Source organism: Neolamprologus brichardi, chromosome 7 (genome assembly GCF_056152115.1).
Source record: "Neolamprologus brichardi isolate AB-2024 chromosome 7, ASM5615211v1, whole genome shotgun sequence".
Taxonomy (NCBI): domain Eukaryota; kingdom Metazoa; phylum Chordata; class Actinopteri; order Cichliformes; family Cichlidae; genus Neolamprologus; species Neolamprologus brichardi.
The window spans coordinates 44,797,526-44,818,649 of record NC_142110.1 but is presented as its reverse complement, the minus strand read 5'-3'; the positions used below and the strand labels follow the sequence as shown (position 1 = coordinate 44,818,649).

At 37.7% G+C, this 21,124-nt stretch overlaps 1 protein-coding gene across 3 annotated transcripts; it reads left to right on the top strand.

Annotated features, from left to right (window-relative positions):
- The first annotated feature begins 1,161 nt into the window (after positions 1-1,161).
- On the top strand, positions 1,162-20,535 carry kcnip3b (Kv channel interacting protein 3b, calsenilin). 3 transcript variants are annotated; one of them, XM_087843665.1, is made up of 10 exons: positions 1,162-1,296; positions 3,887-3,984; positions 7,920-8,118; positions 15,742-15,866; positions 18,620-18,689; positions 18,944-19,014; positions 19,098-19,205; positions 19,310-19,414; positions 19,867-19,929; positions 20,023-20,535. In XM_087843665.1, the coding sequence occupies exons 2-10, from the start codon at positions 3,979-3,981 to the stop codon at positions 20,068-20,070; spliced, it is 795 nt and encodes a 264-aa protein (XP_087699791.1). In that variant the 5' UTR covers positions 1,162-1,296; positions 3,887-3,978; the 3' UTR covers positions 20,071-20,535. The 3 variants fall into 3 exon arrangements, with proteins under 3 accessions (XP_087699791.1, XP_087699792.1, XP_087699793.1); XM_087843666.1 differs by lacking the exon at positions 1,162-1,296 and having other exon boundaries at positions 3,697-3,984; positions 7,944-8,118; XM_087843667.1 differs by lacking the exons at positions 1,162-1,296; positions 3,887-3,984 and adding an exon at positions 4,938-4,963 and having other exon boundaries at positions 7,944-8,118.
- Positions 20,536-21,124: the final 589 nt, after the last annotated feature.

Here is a 21,124-nt window from a genome sequence, read left to right as displayed (position 1 = left end):
TTTAAAGCAGCAGGAGGAACATTTCCAGGAATACAAAGATTCCTTCCACCACGATGTCTTTGTCCTCTTCCCCTCTGCCTTTTACTTCCACAGCCTCTCTGTCGATTTGTCTTTTATTAAGTGAAATACCAAAATTGCCGCTGGAGTTTTGCAGCATGGCTGTATGGCTTTTAACGTGGCAGACTAGAACTTCTTCATTCACCCCACTCAAATTTTTTGACCCACGAGTCTTCCAGGAACCGTAACATTGAGGCATTTCAACATCTTAATTAACTCAACAACCCTTAACCCCTCCCCTGTGTTAATTATGTGCCGGCATCCCCGAGCAGCTTGAAAGATGTTGTCATGGCCATTTTTTTTATTAGGGACTCCTGAAGGTTAATTACACTCAGTGCCATCATTTTATTATTTTTTCCACCAAAGCCTCATCATGAATGTGGAATAGAGCAGATAAAAGTTTCATATCATACTGGCTTTCTTCTCTTTCCAGCCATTGAACATCATAACTAATGCAGCACATGCAGCATATGCGACCTGGGCTTTTCTTTGCAGGGTTTTCTTCACTGGACGTATCACTACGTGTGCATGTAAAACGTGAAACAGCAGCCACAGAATCACTGCGTTCAAAACAATTTATGAGATAGTTTTCCCACTGTGTGTTGATAAACTGTGTTTCTTTGACGCATGGTGTATACTTAATTTTTTATTGTTTTTGGATACCATGAGAACAATCTCCTACTTCTAAAAACATTAATTCTCTGTATAAAAATGTTATGGTGCTGCCAGACGCAGTGTCTTTTAGCCTTGTCTTTTCTGTCTCTCTCCGCTCTCACTGTCTCTCCCCCTTTCCTTACCTGCAGAGTGATGAACTGTGTGGATGCAGGCTGGAATGTTTTCCCGTAAGACAAAAGGCTCTTCCCTCACCCGCCTGCCCACTCTCCACTAAATGCTAGTGGTTTCCAGTTTGTAATACTAACCAGCTCTATCCTCAATTGCAACAACAAAGACAGGTGTCATTAAAATCAACATACCTTCCAGTTCTGAATGAAGTTATTTGTAAAGCTAACTGGCTAATCTGTCATTGTCTTCTCATTTTTGCTCTTGCTCTCTCCCCCTGTCCCTTCCTTTATCTCCAGGGTGTAGGGAATACCAGAATTCTACCCAGAACTCATGGACATCACCAACTGCCGTGTTTCTGGCCTCGTCACCTTCTGCCAGGCCTTTCATGCTGCCACTTTCAGTCGCTGCTTCTTTGCGGGTCTTGCTGCCTTCAGTTTTGTCTTCAGTAACTAAAAGGTAGGTTAAACCATGTTGAGATCAGGTGGTGGCCACCTGATCATTGCCTTGAGAAACTCTCGGGTTGCTTTGGGTCACTGTTGCAACATTTGGTTGAATCTGAGCAGCTTATAGCAGAGTACACTTCAGAGTTCATCCTGTTACTTCTATCAGCAATTGTATCATCAATACAGTTTTTTCTGAATGCTTAAACCCTAAGTGTGATTCTTATAGCACAATTTCTAAAACTATTACAGTTTTTTCTGATGACTTAAGCACCTTTTTTGTAACTATTGGCTATTTTTGCAAAACTCTACACACAAATAAGAAAACTCTTCACCCAATTAGCAAAACATTGTAGTTTTCTCGTAAAAGCTAATAACCCTTGCTTAACTCTCCACACCTTTGTAAAAATGGTATTTTTGTATCCAACAGTTAACACAAGCCATCATATTAATAAGCACACAATGCACCAACTAAAAACTGGTATGAATAAAAAAGCACATCTGGCTTTTGCTTTCTCTGTGCACAAGGTAGGCTATGTCAGTTTGAGCTCATACTTTTGTCATAGATCCGTAAGCATAGAGGGATCCAAACTTCAAGTACTGGTGTTTATTTACACACATCAAAACAAACACAAGTGTTTATTTCCAAGTATAGGATTATTTGCAATCGCCATATTGACTATATGGGTTTCTTGGTCTGCAGTGAACATGCTTCCTCTGCCCCAGCATCTGGTCGTCTAGCAATTCTGTAAAGTAACAATTTCAGTATTTTTACATCTATGGTATTGTTGTGTTTCTCATTGGCATATGGCAGTGCTACAAATCTTAGTGCAAAGTGACAGTACTAACCGATTCTCATTTCGAAATGTCCTTATGATGCTTGCTACAGTGTAGCGGCTCGAGTTTGGCTGAACCCATTGGCCAGCTTCCCTCAGGGTCACTCCATGGTTGATTACATGGTCCACTATTGTAGCTCTGATGTCATCAGCAATTCTATTTCTTACTCTTCTTACCCTTCCTCTCCCCCCTCCTCGTCCTCCTCTTGCTCCTCCTTGTCCTTATCGTCCTCTTCATCCTACTTCTTCACCTCCACGTCCTCTTCCTCGGCCTCCTCTACTTCTCACTCTTCCTGCTCCCTCCATTGTACTCCACACACAGAGCTTACCTGTGTTATAGTGCTTAGGCTGATTGCAAAGTGAACTAATTATCTAAAAAAGTTTTCACATGTGCCAGTGTGCCAGACAGTTGGCAACATAGTGTAAATAATAGCCACAAACGTGTATAGTTTTGCTAGGAGTGCGTTGATCATTTGGAAATTGAGTGTAAAGCAGTGAGTTGTGTTTACAGTTCTGCAAAAAGAGTGCTGTGCAGTGGATTATAGCTACAGGTTTGCAAAGTGTGTGTTACAAAATGGCAAACTGAGTGCAAAGCAGTGTTTGTGCTTTTAGTTTTGCAAACTCAGTGAGTGGTTTTGCTATAAGTATTAATAGTTTTAGAAATTGTGCTATAAGAATCACAGTTAGGGTTTAAGCATTCAGAAAAAACTGTAAATCACATAATAATTGTTCAATTTAAAATTTAAGGTGGTGTGCATAAGGCAATCCCCAAAAACAACAGCAGATGTGTGCGTGCGTGCGTGCGTGCGTGTGCGTGTGTTCGTCAGTCTGCCTTTCAGACAATTTCAGATGAAGTACTTTAACAGATGCGGTATCAGAGTATATTTTAGGAAGCTTCCTGTACTTGTATTCATTTACCTTTCAAGTTGATACCATGCCATAGATAGAAACTCGTGCAGGGAACGGAGCTATCATTTTACATTTCAATGTCAAAATTAAGGAATGTTTTACCATAATGTGTTTTCAGCTAGAAACCTGCACACTGAACATTAATGTCTGCAGCCTTTTTTTCTATGACCTGACATCATTTGACAAATATCATAATATTTCTATTTACAGGTCTAGAATGATCAAAATGATCCCTCCAAGTAAGTAGAACTATAATTATTCAATGTCAGGTGTAGATGCTCTTTTCTACATAGTGCATTATGATTCCTTTCATCCTCTGAAACTGAATGTGAAATATTTTTCCCCATACAGCAGACATTTGCCCCAAAACCAAACTCGAATTACAAGTGAGAAATCCTTAGAAGCCCTTATAGATGAATGTCTGTATATAATAATCTTTTCATTATGATATCTGAGCAGGAGCTTACAGACAACACAGCAATATTTTTTTAATTTCCTCAGAGAGGCACGCAGACTGGGCCGGGACTCGCACGCCAGTGCTGCAGGTTATAATGTGTCTGGTACTTCTAATAACATTTGTCACAATGTAAACAGCTCATCCACACCTCCCTGCCTCTGCAGCTCTATAAATTGTTCACTTGTTGAGACGAGCACTGGCACTTTTCGGTATCTGCTGAAGATCACGACTCTTCCCTTAGATCAATGACTCAGTCATTTTTCTTCAGAGGTGTTGTCCTGCGACGCTGGATGTGATGATCACAACTGTATAGTGTTTATGTTCGGCTCAGCTTGTGAGCGCAGGACTCTGAGCAGCTCTGCTCCTCCTCCTCTAAATAGCTGATGTCTCTCTGTGTCTGCAAGCGGCTGCAGCTCGCCCGGGGTCTCATCTGAGGAGCGCAGACGAAGGTTGCAGCGATTTTTTCCCTCAAAACAGCAAGTGAAATCCAGACGCAATGCAGGTAGGATGAGCATTTATCACTTTGACTGTTACTTTCTGTCATTGCTGAATATGATTTACCCAGAATACAGACCGATTAATCACAATAATGCTCCTGCAGTGTCTTACCTGCCCTAGCGCACATGGTCTGACCTTCTGGTTATTTATCAGCGCTAAAAAGTCTCACAACTGAACATTTGAAAGAAAGAGGACTGGACCATATGATTTTGTGATATTTTAACGATACAGAGATCCATCAATGCTCCTTTTACAGTACTCCAAAATCAATATTCCAACTTATGGAGTAACTAATACCTTGGTATTATCTGAAAACCACACATGAAGTATTAAAGGTGAAATAAGCCCTTTGAAACTATAACCGACCATAACTTATAATACATGTGCATTATAAGACTATGCAGATGTAATGAATTTTATATTCAGTTATTGATGTTTTATGTTTCCTCAAACATGTTGCAGCCGATTATATGTTATTTTTTGCTCCTTATTGTTTATTTATTAATCATTTTTATATCTAGAGATTTGGACTCCTGTGGTGGAGCAAAACCCGAAGTATTTCTCCTAGAAATGTAAATTTACTAGAAAAGAGTACCTTTCATTATTTAAGTACATTCTAAATGAGATTTGTTTCCTTCCACCAACTGACTATTTAAAACTTAAAAGCTTACTATCCTGCCCTCAAGGAGAATACTAACAGGAATACTCCTTTGTTGTTCATGACTGAGCTCAAACACAGGGCAAAAACATATGCATGCAGCAGAACTGCAAGGCAGTCTTGAAGATAGCAAAAACACGACACAACACTATGTGTGAGGTCATGCCTGCATGCAAAAAGGTAACATATGTGACGCTCAGTGGGGGTCGGGTGCCCAGAGAGTTCACGGCGAGGTAGATCGCACGGAGCATCTCTCTTTTAATAATGCAGCTCCCCGGATGTGAAGACCCAAAATAACCTCCTTTTGGATCTGCTAGAGCAGAATGTGAGTTCTTTACACATCATTTTGTCTAATTTAGTTTTATTTACCCTTTAAAGGTAAATAAATGTGTAAATTCCAATGACATCTATTTGATTGTTGAATTTATTTTGATTCGGGTGAAGTAAAATCAGATTTCAGGTCAGAGGACACCGTTTTAGACGCGCCAGAAGGCTATACGCTGCATTTATGTATGAGACTGCTAAATGTGTAGTCATGCATTTTTAAATGTGAGCGTGTGACTGGCACAGATGCATACAACATGCCCGTGTGTATGTAGGCTATGTGTGTATTCTACTATCACTCCTTATATTCTTAGTCATCCTTCACCTCACCATGGCTGTCCACTCTGATCTTTTATTGATGACGTTTTAAGCAGTCTGAATTATTGAGCAACAGCGTTGATGCTAAGATGATTTAGCATCCTTCCATATTCAAAAAGGGGACAGAGGAACTTTCCAGACAGTTGTTTTCCTACAACACTCTTAATACTTTCATCTAAATATCCTCTAAACAATAAGATCTAATGGCTGCATTATTCATGCAGTGTGCAGAGAGTTAAAAGGAAAGGAGAAGAAACTTCTAAATCTAAACCTGTGGGAAAGGATAAGCAAGCAGAGTTACATATCTTAACAGCACGTGGTACAGTAGCACTGATAGGTTGGGAGATCGTGCCCAAAGAATTCATTCAGAATAAAAAGCAACAAAAGAGACAAAGCCAAAAAAAAAAAAAAGCACTACTCTTATATTATTTCACAGTACATCATTTGTGCTGCTTAAAATCAGAAATGTGAATTACATTGCTGATACAGAAACACTGAATATGTGAGTCGTGATGATATAATGTGGTGGTAACATGAGAGCTTTTGTGCCATTGTTCCCAGAAGCGCTTCTGTCACCGGAGACCTTTTTCATTTCTTTCAGAAAGCACATTTCTAAATCCATCATGTGAAAAAAAGTTAAGGTCACTTCTAAAAACATAGAAATTGTCTGCAGTTTGCTGGTCTGAAGCATTCAGGTGTATTAATGTCAGTGCATCAGCTATGACCTTGGAGAAGCAACTGTCACTGCTCATCAATCTGGGAAGACTTATGAGGCCATTAACACAGAATTCCAACATTATACAGTGAAAAAGATTATTCGCAAGTGAAAAACATTCAAGATGACTGGTCAGACTGTGCGATGCTCAAAGAAACTGCAAAAAATAATCATATCTGGACATGACGCTCAGATTCTACAGGCCTTAGCATGTGAAAGGTTCACGAGAGTGCAGATAACAGAGTTATTATAATGTTATAATTTCTATATAATTGTTCTTTTTTATTTCTTTTAGACTTTTTGTTTTCAGTTCAGTTTAGTTTTTATTGGTTTCTGTGTTACATTTGAATTATTATTGTATGGAGGGCACATGTCAGAGGTCAGATTTGGGAAAAATCAGTGCAGGTATTAGAATAAAAACACAGAGCCTTTTAAATACATCTCAATAACCAAAATCTCAATAACCACGTCCATTAAAGCCTCATCAGGCAAGTTATGATAACATTTTGGTCAAATTAGCAGGTACTAAAAGTGAGGGCATTTCCACTCTATTTTTATTTTAGTTGGTTATCCAAGTTCACAAAATAGTTTTTTTTTCAAAGTCTAGTTTTTATTTTAGTTAACCAAAAGTTTTTTTTTTTCACATTTAGTTTTAGTTTTGCTTACTATATTAACCTTGACAGTTAGGAAAAGACTGAACAAGTCTAGCTTGTTTGAGAGGGTTGCCAGGAGAAGTTGAAAACAAATCCCCAGACTTCTGAAACAAGTGGCGATGTTTGGCTATAATGCACATCAGCACAAACACCTCGTACCAGCTATAAGCACGATGGTGGAGGGATGATAATTCAGGCTTGCTTTGCACCCACTAGAATTTCGGCGCCTTGCAGACATTGAGTGGACCATTTACTCTTTTGTATACCAAAGTATTGTAGAGTCAAATGAGGTAACCTGTCTGATAGCTAAAGCTTGGCCGAAAATGGGTCACACAACAGGACAGATAAATAAAGAAACACTTTTTAATAAAGTCTTTTTAATTGATGACTAAAATGACTAAATGATCATCAATTACAAATTAAATCAATGTCTAAATGTTGCTTTGACTCATTTCACAATATAAATATGGATGCAGCTTGTGATTTCTACACCATTATACTATTAAACATCCACATCAGTTCTACTCCTCGTTAGCACTGTTCACTCTCTGCAGCGCAGTTCTTTGCTTATGTGTGCCAAAGTCTGTTCAGCCACGTCCCAGTCCCAGCTTGTTATTTCTCTAGGTTACAGCTTCCATATTAACCATTGTAGACAACATCCTAGACATCGAGACAATACACTCCAAAAGAGAAGAGCTCTGAGTATATTGGTGAGGTTTTTTAGGCTCTGGTGAAGTGGATAAAATCATTAAACCTGCTTTAAGCAACACATTAACATTCATTTGTGTCCACTTGATAAATGTGGGTCAGATATTGATTCTTGCTTAAAATCTTTGGTGTTCATCTCCACAGGGAAAATCTGGTTTGTTAGCTGGTAAATGTTCAGCTATTTCTCACTGGCTAATTGCTGACTGTGTTTGTATGGATTTAGTCATTTTCAGCTGTTAATGGCATTGAAGAGAACTAAATCAGGCTTACTGAGCTAAATCATGCAACAACAAAAAAAGATCTGCAGAACTGTAATTTTTATTGAAAATGAGAAATACTTTCTCTAAAATCTAATTTGTGACTAAAATACCAAAACATTAAAGAATTAATTCAGTGTAAAGAGACACGCCACAGTTAGCAGTGACTCTATTTTACAGCCTGAAATAATTAGACCTGGTATATTTACATCCACTTACAGAGAGGGGCTTTTGTTTTATTCCCCTGATTTAAAGCGTGGCTAGTTCTTTAAAATCAGGTGTGTCTGCTTCTCTTTTCTCTCTCAGAGGACAGTTTCTTTCTGTCTTCAGGCAGATGAGAAGGCGGTCGATGGCGGACTGCTGCCGGATGCCAATGGGAAAGAGCCAAACCCGGGTGGTCAGACGGAGGGCTCAAAGTGGCAGAGACCACGGCTCTCGCGTAAATCTCTGATGAAGTGCTGCCTTGTGAAGTGGATAATTGCCAGCACCACACAGCAGGGCCCAGGTAGAAGCACAAAGAAGGCTGCAGCACCACGCTAATACCCTCAGTGGAAATTGTTGATTGTGTGTGACAGCAGGGTGGAGGAAGAGAAACGCAGGATTAATATAGGAAGAGTGCATGCCCGCTGTCATGTACTACACAATACATTGATTTTAACCATATTCATATGTGCAGTATAGATTTACTTTATAAGTATCACATTCTTTACCATGTAAACCTTTTTTTCAGCTAAAAACTTCATTTTTCAGCTTTTAAACAGTCAATGAGTGCATTGTGGAGGCTTTCAGTCTTGAGTTTTTATATTTTTACCCTCCTTTGTCATTCGTTCTCTCTCAAACACGCACAGACAGACCGTTGCCATTCTTTGTCTGACTCCCTGAGAAATGAAAAGTGGCACGTTTTTAAAAATGAATGCCACAGAGTCTTCCAGCATCTGCCCTTCTTTTCTTGGTTTATGTAAGTTATTGACATATACCTTCAGTGCAGACATTTTTTTCCCAATACATCCTAACAATTTCACATTCTGTCTTGATTTTCTTTCCATTTCTCACATTTCACTTGTTTTAGCGGAAGAAATATAGAATGAGGTTAATGGAAATTGTCCTGTGCGGTTTCTAGAAACGACCTGCTCCTGTCATCCACACTCATTTTCTGCTGACTTGTCTCTCTGCCAGCAGACAGATGGCAATATGTCTTGGACAGGAAGACAAGAGGGCAAATGCTTTTTGGCAAACAAAATATTTTGCACTTATAAGAGTACCATTATAGTGTAAATATTGTTTTTATCTATAATAATGCATTCCATCTCATGTTTAACATCGGAAAGGGAATGTGTGTGCTAAGCTTAACTCATCCAGTATATTTCTGGTAGCACTATTTTGCACTTAAGGCAGAGAACAACAAAAATTAGAATTAGATTATTTTTAGTTTTTTGAACGGTTATTCAGAGAAATTTAAAGGTTTGTTAAAGCTCCTCCTCAGTCTCTGCACTTTATTACAACACTATCACCATCTACTGGCGTGTGGAGATTACAGCACCTGAATTTCACACACACCACTCTCTGTCTATAGGAGCTGATGGGCTGCACTGACATTCATACTGTGCGGTTGTACAGTGACTGGTAGAGTCTATGAAAGAGGACATTCATCTGCATCAAATGAAATGCATTAAAATGAACTAAAAAACAGATGCAATGTAGGTCTGCACTACACAGCCAATTCAACATACCGTCAACATACCCAGGGAATCTTTCTGTTATCTGGACTCACTTACCTTGAGACTGACGATCAGGATAAGCAGTAACAGGACGCTGGTTATCAGCCGATTCCAGGGTGTCCCTGGCAGCATCCAATCAATCACAGTTATGGATAAGTGAACTGGCAGCAGTGTGGTTGATTTCACAAAAGATAATAGAACTGAGCACCGGGAAAATATGAAGAGGTTAAAAACATTACACAGACTGAAAGCAATACAGCTACTGCTGACAAAGCAGCATGTGTGAGAGGAAAAGCAGTGTACACACTTCAACAACACTTTTAGTATAAAGTGTGTCCACTTTAAACATTTTCCTGTAAGACTGGAACAGAGCTGCTATATTAATGAAACTGAGCCTATTTGAAGACCGACAAGAAAGCTGGCAAAAATGCAAACTATGTGAGTTAACAGACTTATCGATATTATTCTGTCATTAAGTATTTCATTAAATTAATGTTTGCATTATCTATAATTTGTCTGTTTGTCATATTGTGTAGAGTTACACAAACACGGGAGGCAAGCTGACTTACAAAAGAGGAGACACTTTCTTCAGGTTGATGATAAAACAAAAATAGTGAAACATCAACAGAAGGGAAAAAAACCAAAATCTAAATGGATACAAGGAAAGAGGACAAGTACAGAGGATAGCAGACATCTTAACAAAGGACACAGGGAAGACTGGACTGTTTTTGCACATATTAAAGGGCTGATTAGACAAAAGTTGGAATGAGACATCAGTGCAGACATTCAGGAAGTAAAACCCACCTCACGAAACTAACTATAAGAATAAAACAGGAAATGTACTGAAAACAATGAAACACGAATGAACTAACTCAAGGGAAAACACAGAAGGCGAGACAGACAGAGGAACAACTAGAAAAACCTTTGGGAACAAAACAAATTAGAAAGAAACTCACAATAGAAACTGAAGGTATATAAAAACCAGTAATTACTATATATGATAAACAACTCTAAAATCTCAACAATAATTAAAGACTTAACTCTTTAAAGCCTAAACGATGAAATAACAGCCAGAAAAAAGTGTCAAAATAAATCAAAAATGATACACTTAAGGGTTCAATGTGTTAGGATAACATTGGCAATGAAAAGAAAATTCAAAATAAGAATTCAAAAAAAAACTCCAAAGCAACTAAAAACCTGGAGATTGTGACTTTGTTTGTCTTGTTGTTGTTGTTGTGCTATAGTGGGAGCACTTCAAATGCAACACTGACTTGGAAGGTCTTCCACTTTGATGATGCTCAGTGTAAAATCTATATGAAATCACAACTTGTCACCATTAGACAAGGCTCAGTTTAGTGGCTCCATGGTGTAAAGCTTTACACACCTGCCCCAACATGTGAAAGATCCTCAGTTCAATTCTGGGAGGAAATACAAACGACAGCCAAGCTACTGTATGCCTAGTAGTGGTGTAAATCCCTGATAAATGGGAGGATTGTGTCAGGAAGGGGATCTGTGCCAAATCAAACACGTAGATCCACTTGCAGAATAAGGGAGCAGCTGAAAGTACCTTTAGAAAAGACTCTACAGCAAGCTCGCTGTTCCTGCTCTTGGCCAGCTTGTACATCACACCCATCCAGAGGGGACAAATCTGTTAGTCTAAAATAAAAAAAATGCCCTCAATTATATCTTGGAAATCATTACTTTATAATACAGATATTCTGTATCTGTAGAGAGTTTTCTTTCCTTGTTGCTGTATTTGATGTTAGTAAAGAAAATGAAAACACAAGATCTGAAGAAACTGTTAAAATACAGTTAAAATAGTTCATGTTGTTGCTGTTGCTGGCCCTGTTTCTGCAACTAGCAAATGTCATTATAACTTGATAAATAGTGAAAGCATTTATTCTTTTTCCAAATCATATCATCTCTAAAAGGATGAGGTAAGGACATCTTTAAATACCCTATTATGGAAATACAGAACTAACAATGATAGCTTTATAGTTCATGTTTTCTTTGGTGATTCATAGCAGCGGTCCCCAACCTTTTTTGCGCCACAGACCGGTTTATGTCCCACAATATTTTCACAGACCGGCCTTTAAGGTGTTGTGGATAAATACAACAAAATAAAACTAGTACCGGTACCAGAAAAAGACCCAGGGAAACCGAGTTAACGATAAAAACGATCTTTAAAAAATTAACGTTAATAACCGATAAAAACCCTGAAAACCATCAATTTCACACCCAAGCCTCAACTCTCGCGGCCCGGTACCAAACGACTCACGGACCGGTACCGGCCCATGGCCCGGGGGTTGGGAACCGCTGATTCATAGAAGTGACCTCTTAAGTTTCAAAAGCAACACAAGTGTAACCTGAATGGAAAGCCCAAATGTACCATTTGAATGCGTAGATATTAAGACCTGTGCCTTAAACCAGACCTCCATGCCTGCATCAAGAAAAAATGTCCTAGCTAGCTAATTTAATTGTTTGACAAGAAGTTTTGATTGATGGCTTAGACTGCAGGCTGTAATGTTGCTTTCAGTGTAGTCATTAAAGCCTGATGATGGGACTGATGGCTGCACTGTCGGCATCTCTGCGAGCTTAAGCCACCTCACTCTTGTCTGTATTTAATAGAAGAACAGGAATACATCAGCACTTAAGGTGCATTAAACAATGTAATGATGCATTATTTTTATGAAAGGTTCCCTCATGAGCTCATGCATCTTGCATGTTTTATATAATGGCTGAGTCCATCTCACAAAAAAGACAGGTTGCAAAAAACCCATATAAAAGAAATAACAAGTTCCTGCATTTTGTTAGCTGGGCAGTACATCTGCTCTACTTTACAGTTTACAGTGCTGACTAAAAGCCCAAGTTGAGCTCACAATGTAGTAAATGTCATTGAAACTACAATCATTGAGATTTTACAGGATTAAACAGTCATTTTACATCTGTACTCTACAATAACAGTTTCTTACTGTGAAAAACAGTAACAGTAACTATAGCAGTGCTATAATGTATAAAACATACACTTTGTAGTATACTGCAGAGTATTTTAAAGTACTATTTTTTTTTTATCAATGTCCAGAAATTTGTATCTTCTCAAATGTCAGGGTGTCACAACCATGAGACTTTTATTATGAAATAAAAAATAATAACAGCAAGGATCACACAGACCCCAATTGGCAATCAGAATTAAAGTTTTAATGAGCTGTTGTGCTAAACATAGATATTATTTTTGATGATAATAATGTAAACAAAAAAGATGCAAAACCTAGCTAATAGTTTAAGCAGGCAACCATATGCTTCAAAGCTAAATGCAACAGCGCAGGTTTGACTCTGACCTGAGGCCCTTTGATGGGCATGTTTACCCACTTTCCTATTTACTCTTCACTGTAAAAAGCTAAACAATTATGGAAAAAATACAGGTCATGCTGGTGACCAATATAGGAATCATCATGTGTGAACTCAATTTGGAGTCAGAGTTTGAACTCATAAAAGTTTGCCTTCATAGACCATCTTCTTGAGCTGCTACAATAATAGAAATGACTGCTGTTAATATTTTCTACATCAGCATTTGCAGTATATGGCTGTATTTACAAAAAGTGGTGTATTGCTGTACAAAATATATTGTATTTTTACAGCTATTTGCTACAGTGTAGACACATATTATGAAGTAGGTCTAAATTTACTAAAATAAATGAATAATTGATGAATTTGATTATGCCATATATAATGTCCTAATCACATAAACAGAAGCCTTTTTTTTTCAGAAAATGAGCAATAAGTAGCTGATAGACACCTTTTTACAAAAAACCCATACATTTTCATAATGCTCAACGACATCAGGTCTCAGTCTAAATTACATCGTCCAAATGTACGTTTGAGGAGCCCGGCAGCTCTACTATTGATATTTCTTGTATTTTTGGCAGGGCACTATCCCCGTTCATTAGGTCCATTTAAACTCTCTAACTTACATAAACCCTCCCTGACCATCAAAATGCATATCAGGCATACATCCTCTGCCTGCTCACAGACCAATATTGTTCCTCTGCACAATTGATTTGCTTTCCACCCCTCTTTCCTACTTACATTGAGTCCATTATGTTGTGCAGACTCATCAGTTGTGAGCTATCCCAATGATCTTTACAATAGAGCATAATCATAAAAAAAAAACTCAAAAAGTATATATAAATACTGTTACATACATTATTTATAATATATATATATCTGTGTTGTCAGTTTAGCTTTGCAGGATAGCAATAGCTCATTTCAGCTTTTGTTTTTGTTTTGTTTTTTGCAATGTCATAAAAGACCGTTTTTACAATCACAATGGTCTAACTGCTTTTGAGCTCAGAGTGAACACATCTGTATTATTGAGTGTGTGCATCGCTGAGCAGTCCTGTAGACACAGGCAGCACCACACAGGACACAATAGTTTTCTTTATGAGTGCTGCTAATATCCCAAACATCAGAAGATGTGAATCAATGCTTGGTATATCATTTTGCATCTTTATCATGACCGGGCATATTTAGACATTGCAGATTGCCATTCAGAAACTATTAGCAGAGGAATCCCTTCAGTAACACTGATCCACCCACCCGCCCACAACCTCAAACACACAGCTCAAGACAGTGTAAGTGGAGGTGGAGCCCTGAGTTGATGGGACTGTGGGAAAGATCCAGCAGGATGCGAAACACTGCTGAGCAGAACTGAATCATCTGCAACTGGGGATAACTTTGGATAATTTGGGGGAACTCAGATTCAGTGAATTTTTTATCTACCTGCAGGAGCAAAAATGGACTTTGAACCTGTTTCTTTAATGAAGAAGGCTCTGCGGTCACTTTTATTTTTTTCCCCCATTCACTGGCCATTTGCATATGAAAACTAACAACTAGCGGAGCTTGCACTATAGCAAGTGTTATATGTCAGTTGTTATTTTAAAGGGTTTTTTTTTTAAAGGGCTTTTGCAGAAGCTATATCTAATGAATTGCAACGATGGCTTTGGAGGGCATGGAAATAATTGCTATCATTGTTGTTATTGGACTATGTATTGTTGTCCTCAAACAGTTTGGGATTTGCGACCCTTTGTCACAGGAAGGTAAGACAGAGAAAGAGAGAAATTAAACATTGATCTTTGTAGGATAGCCTTTAATATCTCACAGGGTTTTTTATATACGTAATAGAAATGGAAAAGTTAACAATAGTCATGCACATGCAGTAAGTTGAATTTTCCCGTACTGACAGTTAATTAATCCCCTTGTAACTCTTTTCATGACAAAACTTATTGTGTTTATTGGGACAAATTCATGGACTCGAAGTCCATCAATAAAAAAAGAGTAACTTTGAAAGACACTACGAGGCCTCTTCATGAACAAATTCTTACAGTGTTGTTTTTACAGCAACCCTGAACCTACCTTTTAATTTTCTGTATCGGTACAAATTTTGGTCTAACTAAATATTTTTTAACAGTCATATCAATTTCTCCTTCCCTGTTTCTCAACCTCTCCCATATCTTGTTCAACTTGCTATATCTGTGGCATTCTCATGAAGATGGTGAGTACCTACAATGGTATTCCTCTGCACATTATTACATGCGACTGTAATTGCATTCCAGCTGTTCTTGGAAATTCTTGGTTTTTGGTAATTGCAGTATGTACATTTTTTGGTCTTAAAGGCTGACGAAGCAAGCTTTTTTTCTCACAGTTGGCATTTAAGCTTGTCAAACACAGGTGTAACTGCATTAAATGCCAGTGGCTGTCTAAAAATGTGCAACTCCTTTTGCTTTTGCAACCCTAAAAATGTGCTTTAAATCACCCTTGTCTAATATCTTTTCATTTAAGCGTCAGGATGCCAATAGCGACCTTGAAAATGCCAACAAAAAAAAAAGCATGGCAGCATGTACTTTCTGCCTGGTTATTTCTTCATAAACAAAATTATGAAGAAGAAAAAGCTTTTTCTATCAAGATTATTTCTGTTACACCTTTAGCAAAAAATATTCCTTCATGCAATGTTCATAAAAATGTAGCACTGCACCAAATAGCTCAACTAGAACTAGAAGAGCTCGCTGTGTTACTTTAGCATAATACTTCAATGCTACAAGTTTCTCTCTTTCTCTCAAAACAACTCCCACGTCTTTCTTTCTGTTTCATCTTCTTATTTTCTACTTGTACGATGTTGAACATTCTTCTTACGCCGTTGCTTCCACCCATTTGTTTGTCGTCCCTCTCTCTCTTAAACCTCTCCATGTTTGTGTTGTTTCTGTGAAGATGGTGAGCATTTTGAGTTATAGGATGTAAATGTAAATGTTTTGCCTCTATGATTTCCTTTTTCTTTCTTTCTAGTCTTACTGCTGTTTCTTCCCCCTTTCCTTCCACCCTCTCGTTTCCCCTTTTTATCTCTTTTCGTGTGACAGACAGCAGTGACAGTGACCTTGAACTCTCCATGGTGCGTCACCAACCTGAGGGCCTCGAACAGCTCCAAGCCCAGACACAGTTCACCAGGAAGGAGCTGCAGTCGCTTTACAGAGGCTTTAAGAATGTGAGAAAACAACTTAGAAGCGATTCATCAGTTTTACTCTTTATCATTTGGCAGTATTTTAGCACAAAGGAGCATCTTTCCCTAACCACGTGTTTTGCTATTATCCTTTATTTATTTGTGACATTGTGAGTTGCAGTTTGATTGATTAATTATAGAGTAGTTACTTAATTATAAAATATAAGCACACTTCATTACACATAAACTCAATGTACTAAAAGAATAAAAAGAAGCATCAGTGACACCATTTAACTTAATTTCCTGTGGAGCATTCTCTAACCATTCCTTCTATTAAAATGAATATAAATGCTACAAAACAATATTCAATACAATGTAAAGTACAAGAAAAGTTCATGTAAACATATATAGACAACCAGGTTTTTATGTCTAAATTGTGTGTAATTATTAATCATCAAATGTCAATAACATGGACTTCCAGAAAGTTTTGAATCCTGGCTTCAAGGATTGGACCACAAGAGCACTCAAAACTGGCACAAAAATGACCATTACAATATAAACCAGCATCTTTTTTAAATGAAAATCACTAATAAACCAAATAAAACCATAAAACGTCACAGATTGACTGAATACTGAATCTATTTTTAATACGTTATGGGACTATTGCGTCAGTTTTAGACGTTGTGATTTAAGAAGTTCTCCTGTGTTGCTCATGCCACTTTTCAGGTAGCCTACTGTAAACATATGATTGGAATTATAGTGTTTTATGTGCACATTTGTGCACTTAGTCATAAAAACTTTAAAAATACCAGGCTTAGAGGAAATTACTTTTGTATTCTATCTATTTGTTGCATCTTATTGGGTTGTCTAAGCAGAGAAGCTCAGACCTCCCTCGCCCAGGCTCTTCACAGGGGATAGCCAGCCCAGTAACATAATCTCTCCAGTGATTCCTGGGTGTGCGTAGGGTTTCCTCCCTGCAGGACAGGTATAAAGCAACTCACCTATGAGGAATGCAGGAAGCATCCTAGTCAGATACTACCATTTTCCCCTTTTTTCAAACAAAAAAAAATGTGTAATCATGTAAAATAGTTTCTCTCCAAATGTACAATTGAACAAGAAGATTATTGAAAATGAGTGTGTGTGTGTGTAAACAATAAGTGTGCATGCAAGTGCCTAAGGGCAGAATTCTTTATTTTGACGGCAGCTTCAGCACTTTTGTCCATTTCTTTCTTTTTATGAGCCGATGCATGTATTGCTCAAATCGTATTGGTCAACCACGCATGCACGCATAAACTTGGGAGTGACTTAACACATATTTTTGCCCACTGCAGGACGGGGTAATAGATATTGACAGTAAGTGGTTGTAATAGGAAGCAAAGCTCCATTAAAGAGGGGAAGGAGAAGACCGCAAGCTGATGTAAACAAAGAAGCTTTAAACTTAGAAAAAAAAGAAGCCTGAAAATGTTTTAAGAGTCTTCAGAGGCATTAATGATACATAAAGAGTTGCGCAGAGAAATGTCCATCATAAACAAATCTTTAATGATGATAACAAGAAGATGATTTTAACTAACCAAACAGATTTGTTTTCACAGCAGACGTTCTGACTTGTCATAGCAGGATAAGTACAGTAGTATTAAGTACAAGAGTATTAGTTGATACCCGGTGCTGTATTCCACTTTGCTTTGGAATTCCAGGTAACACTAAACGAGCAGCGCAATCACCAAAGTTTAGTGTTCGATCTGAGTTTTTTAGTTGTTTTTGCAGCTTATTACATTTCGCACTAAAACCGGTTTCCACACTTTTTTTGCCAAATGAAATCAAAGTTTTTGCTTCATTCCTGTGTAGTTTATTGCACTTTCTTTTCCCAGCACAAGCAAGGTATTCTCCACACATGTATCAGTGTTACTACAATTGTTGCGTTGTTTTATGACAAATCAGTTCTTTGAGTAAACGATGATCTTATAAGGTCTCAAATAAGATTTCCTTAAGTTTTTTCCTTAAGACAATGCAACATACTCTCTCTCTCTCTCTCTCTCTCTCTCTCTCTCTCTCTCTCTCTCTCTCTCTCTCCATATAGATAGATAGATAGATAGATAGATAGATAGATAGATAGATAGATAACCACCTGTAGCCTTCCAATCTGATTCCTGTCTATTTCCCAAAGGATTTGTTTATATATCATAAAAAATATGCAATATTTGTGCATATTTACTGTAAGCATAAAAGTTTATAAAAAGCGCAAGTAGGGGTGGTTTGCTGGTCTGGGGGACACAAAGCCGACGAGGAATGACATCATCATCTTAGAGAAGCAAGGGCCATGTTGTCTGTGAAGGTTTTTCTGTTATCCAGGTCATCATAGTCTAAGGAGCTTGGAAAGAAAAGCGTCTGGACTTCTTTAAGTTGCTTAAAGACGTTTCACCGAGAAACTTCTTCAGTTCTAGAACTGAAGAAGTTTCTTCAGTTCTTTCAAGCTCCTTAGACCAAGGACCGTGTTCCCATCAATCTGGGAAGGCTTGTATCACTAATTACAATCAATTTGAAGGCGATTATTCAGCTGTAAGAACTATTTTCTATAAGTGGGAAGTATTCAAGACAAGTCCCAATCTTTCCAGGATTGGATGTCCCAGCAATTTCCTGATTCACTTTTAGTGTCTCACCTTTAATGTTGTTAATATTCTGTACTTCATAACTGGTATACACTAAGTCCATACGTGTTAATGACTCCTAACTGTTCATTAGCAGAGTTAAACACTCTTTTCTTTCACTGACTTGTTTTTCTATTGTTTACCTTTCAATAGGAGTGTCCCAGTGGGCTAGTGGATGAGGAAACATTCAAGACGATTTACTCACAGTTCTTCCCTCAAGGAGGTACATTATGCAACTTGATAATAAAAATTATAATAAGCATGATACTTGATATTTTAAAGGTGCAGTTTATATTTGCTAGATGCTGTTTCTTTGTAAAGTTGCCATAGCAACATTAAGTAATTAAGTACATTTTTCTCACTCCCTCTAGATTCATTTTTTTAAAAAGACCACAGTTGATTACAGTTAATATTCAGTACTAAACATGCATTGCAATTAACAATGGTCATTTCTTGCTTTTCATTATTTTCTCTCAGATGCAACTACATATGCACATTTCTTGTTTAATGCTTTTGACATGGACAGAAATGGCTCCATCCGGTTTGAGGTGAGTACAGCAGGGGCTGCAAGTTTAAAGGTTTTCATTTATAAAAAGCTTAAAAGAAATTAAACAATGGATTGCATTTACAGGACTTTGTTCTAGGTCTGTCTGTGTTACTTCGAGGCTCAGTTACGGAGAAACTTCGCTGGGCATTTAATCTATATGACATCAACAAGGATGGGTACATTACAAAAGAGGTACAATCAGTGAACAATGATAAAAATAAATAAATAAATAAAATCCAAATCTGTTGCACTTTTATGATTTCTATAAATGTCCACTTTGTCTGTCTTTCCTGCAGGAAATGATGGCTATCATGACCTCCATTTATGACATGATGGGCAGGTATACTTTACCCAGCGTACGAGACGATTCCCCAGGTGAACATGTGGAGAAGTTCTTCCAGGTATACTTAATCCAGAAACAAAAATCCCAGTTTGATCAGCCGTTTTTAAAATTTGGCACCAACAAAGTTGCCATGCTCAAAGTCACTTAATTATATTGAGTTTGTGACATTTAACTGGCTGATTAGATCCTTGTGTTAGTGTGCAGTTTAACAGAGGACCTAATAACGTATGCGGTGAATGTACATTAGTACATCCAGATATTGTATTGAAGCACTGAGTGCTCAAGTAGAGTAGAAAAGTACTATAAGAACCAGTCCATTTACCAATTACTACCCAGTGCCACATTTTATTTGTTACTGTAACAGGCTACAGGGGTGTACACTTTTGAAATCTTTTTGAAATTTTTTCAGTTAGTCATTCATGAAAGAAATGAATGATAAATAAACTGAAAGAAAGAAAGAACCTGTTATTTTACCTCATGTTTCCACTTTCTTTCTTTAATATGGATCAGAAAATGGACCGTAACAGAGATGGAGTGGTGACAATAGATGAATTCATAGAAACCTGCCAAAAGGTAAATCCTTATGCAAATCTAAAGATTTTGCCACATGATGATTGGCCAAATTTATGCACTATACTCCTTGTATAACTATTGTTTCCATAACAGGATGAAAATATAATGGCTTCTATGCAGCTGTTTGAGAACGTCATCTAGTTTCTGCAGAGAACGGTGGACCAATAATGCTGTATAGAGCTTCCCACTACAAATGTCTGGGCCTGAACAATTTCATTTATCCTAAAAAGGAAAAACTGGGTGTTTTGACACTTTCTACTGCAAACTGATGGACACTATTGAGTTTCCAGTCAAGCTGTTTCATGCAGAGAAATGTACATGATTCACCAAAATCACCTAAGAAAACAATGTTTCTTTGCATGATATTTCTTTCATTTCTGCACATGAAACAACGTGCTGTGATTACCAGATGAGCATGAGTGTTCGCCTGACATTAGAGAGCATGTACTGCAAACCACCTCAAACACAAATGATTCATTTTATTGTATTTTTTGCCACAAACGTGCAAATGAGAATTCTTTGTTACTATATTCAACTGTGCAGAAATGAAACCCAGACATTGTTGTGCTTACCAGAATCCAGTTGAAATAAATATTTGCTCTCACATACTGATACTCCTGCTGAATCCCTTCTTTTTATAAAAAAAAAATGCAACAGGCAAAAAAAAATCCACATGTGCATTTTATCAGTTTCCATATGTTTAACAGTCCTTATAGAAAATAGAGTATAGAGTAAGTGATTGTATCAAATTTGTTGCACTGAATCTGGCATTTTGTAATAGTAAAGCTCTTAAAATGCTGTAAAACAAGTCATTCACAGTCTTAAGTCACTGTATAAGGTCAGACAAACAATACTGCAGTTGTGCAAGATGAAGCCTCAGGGGGCTTCTTTAAATTCCTGATCTAAACCAGTGCTTCATGGTCATGGTCCCAAGAGGGATTATTCCTGATCTTTTAGCCTTTGGCAGACAGTCATCTCTCATGCTCTACATCCTCAGAGTTCTCTTTATCCTCTCCATTTGTCATGATCCTGGGTCCTTTTGACCCAGCATTTTGTGTTTTCTATTAGTGATTTTGGTTCTGTTCCTCCTGTTTAGTGTATTCTGTTCTGCCATCTGTTCCTGTGTTAAGTCCACGTTTCCTAGTCTGTGTCTTTGCGTGTGTGTTTCCTGTTTTATTGTGAAGGTCTGCGTCTT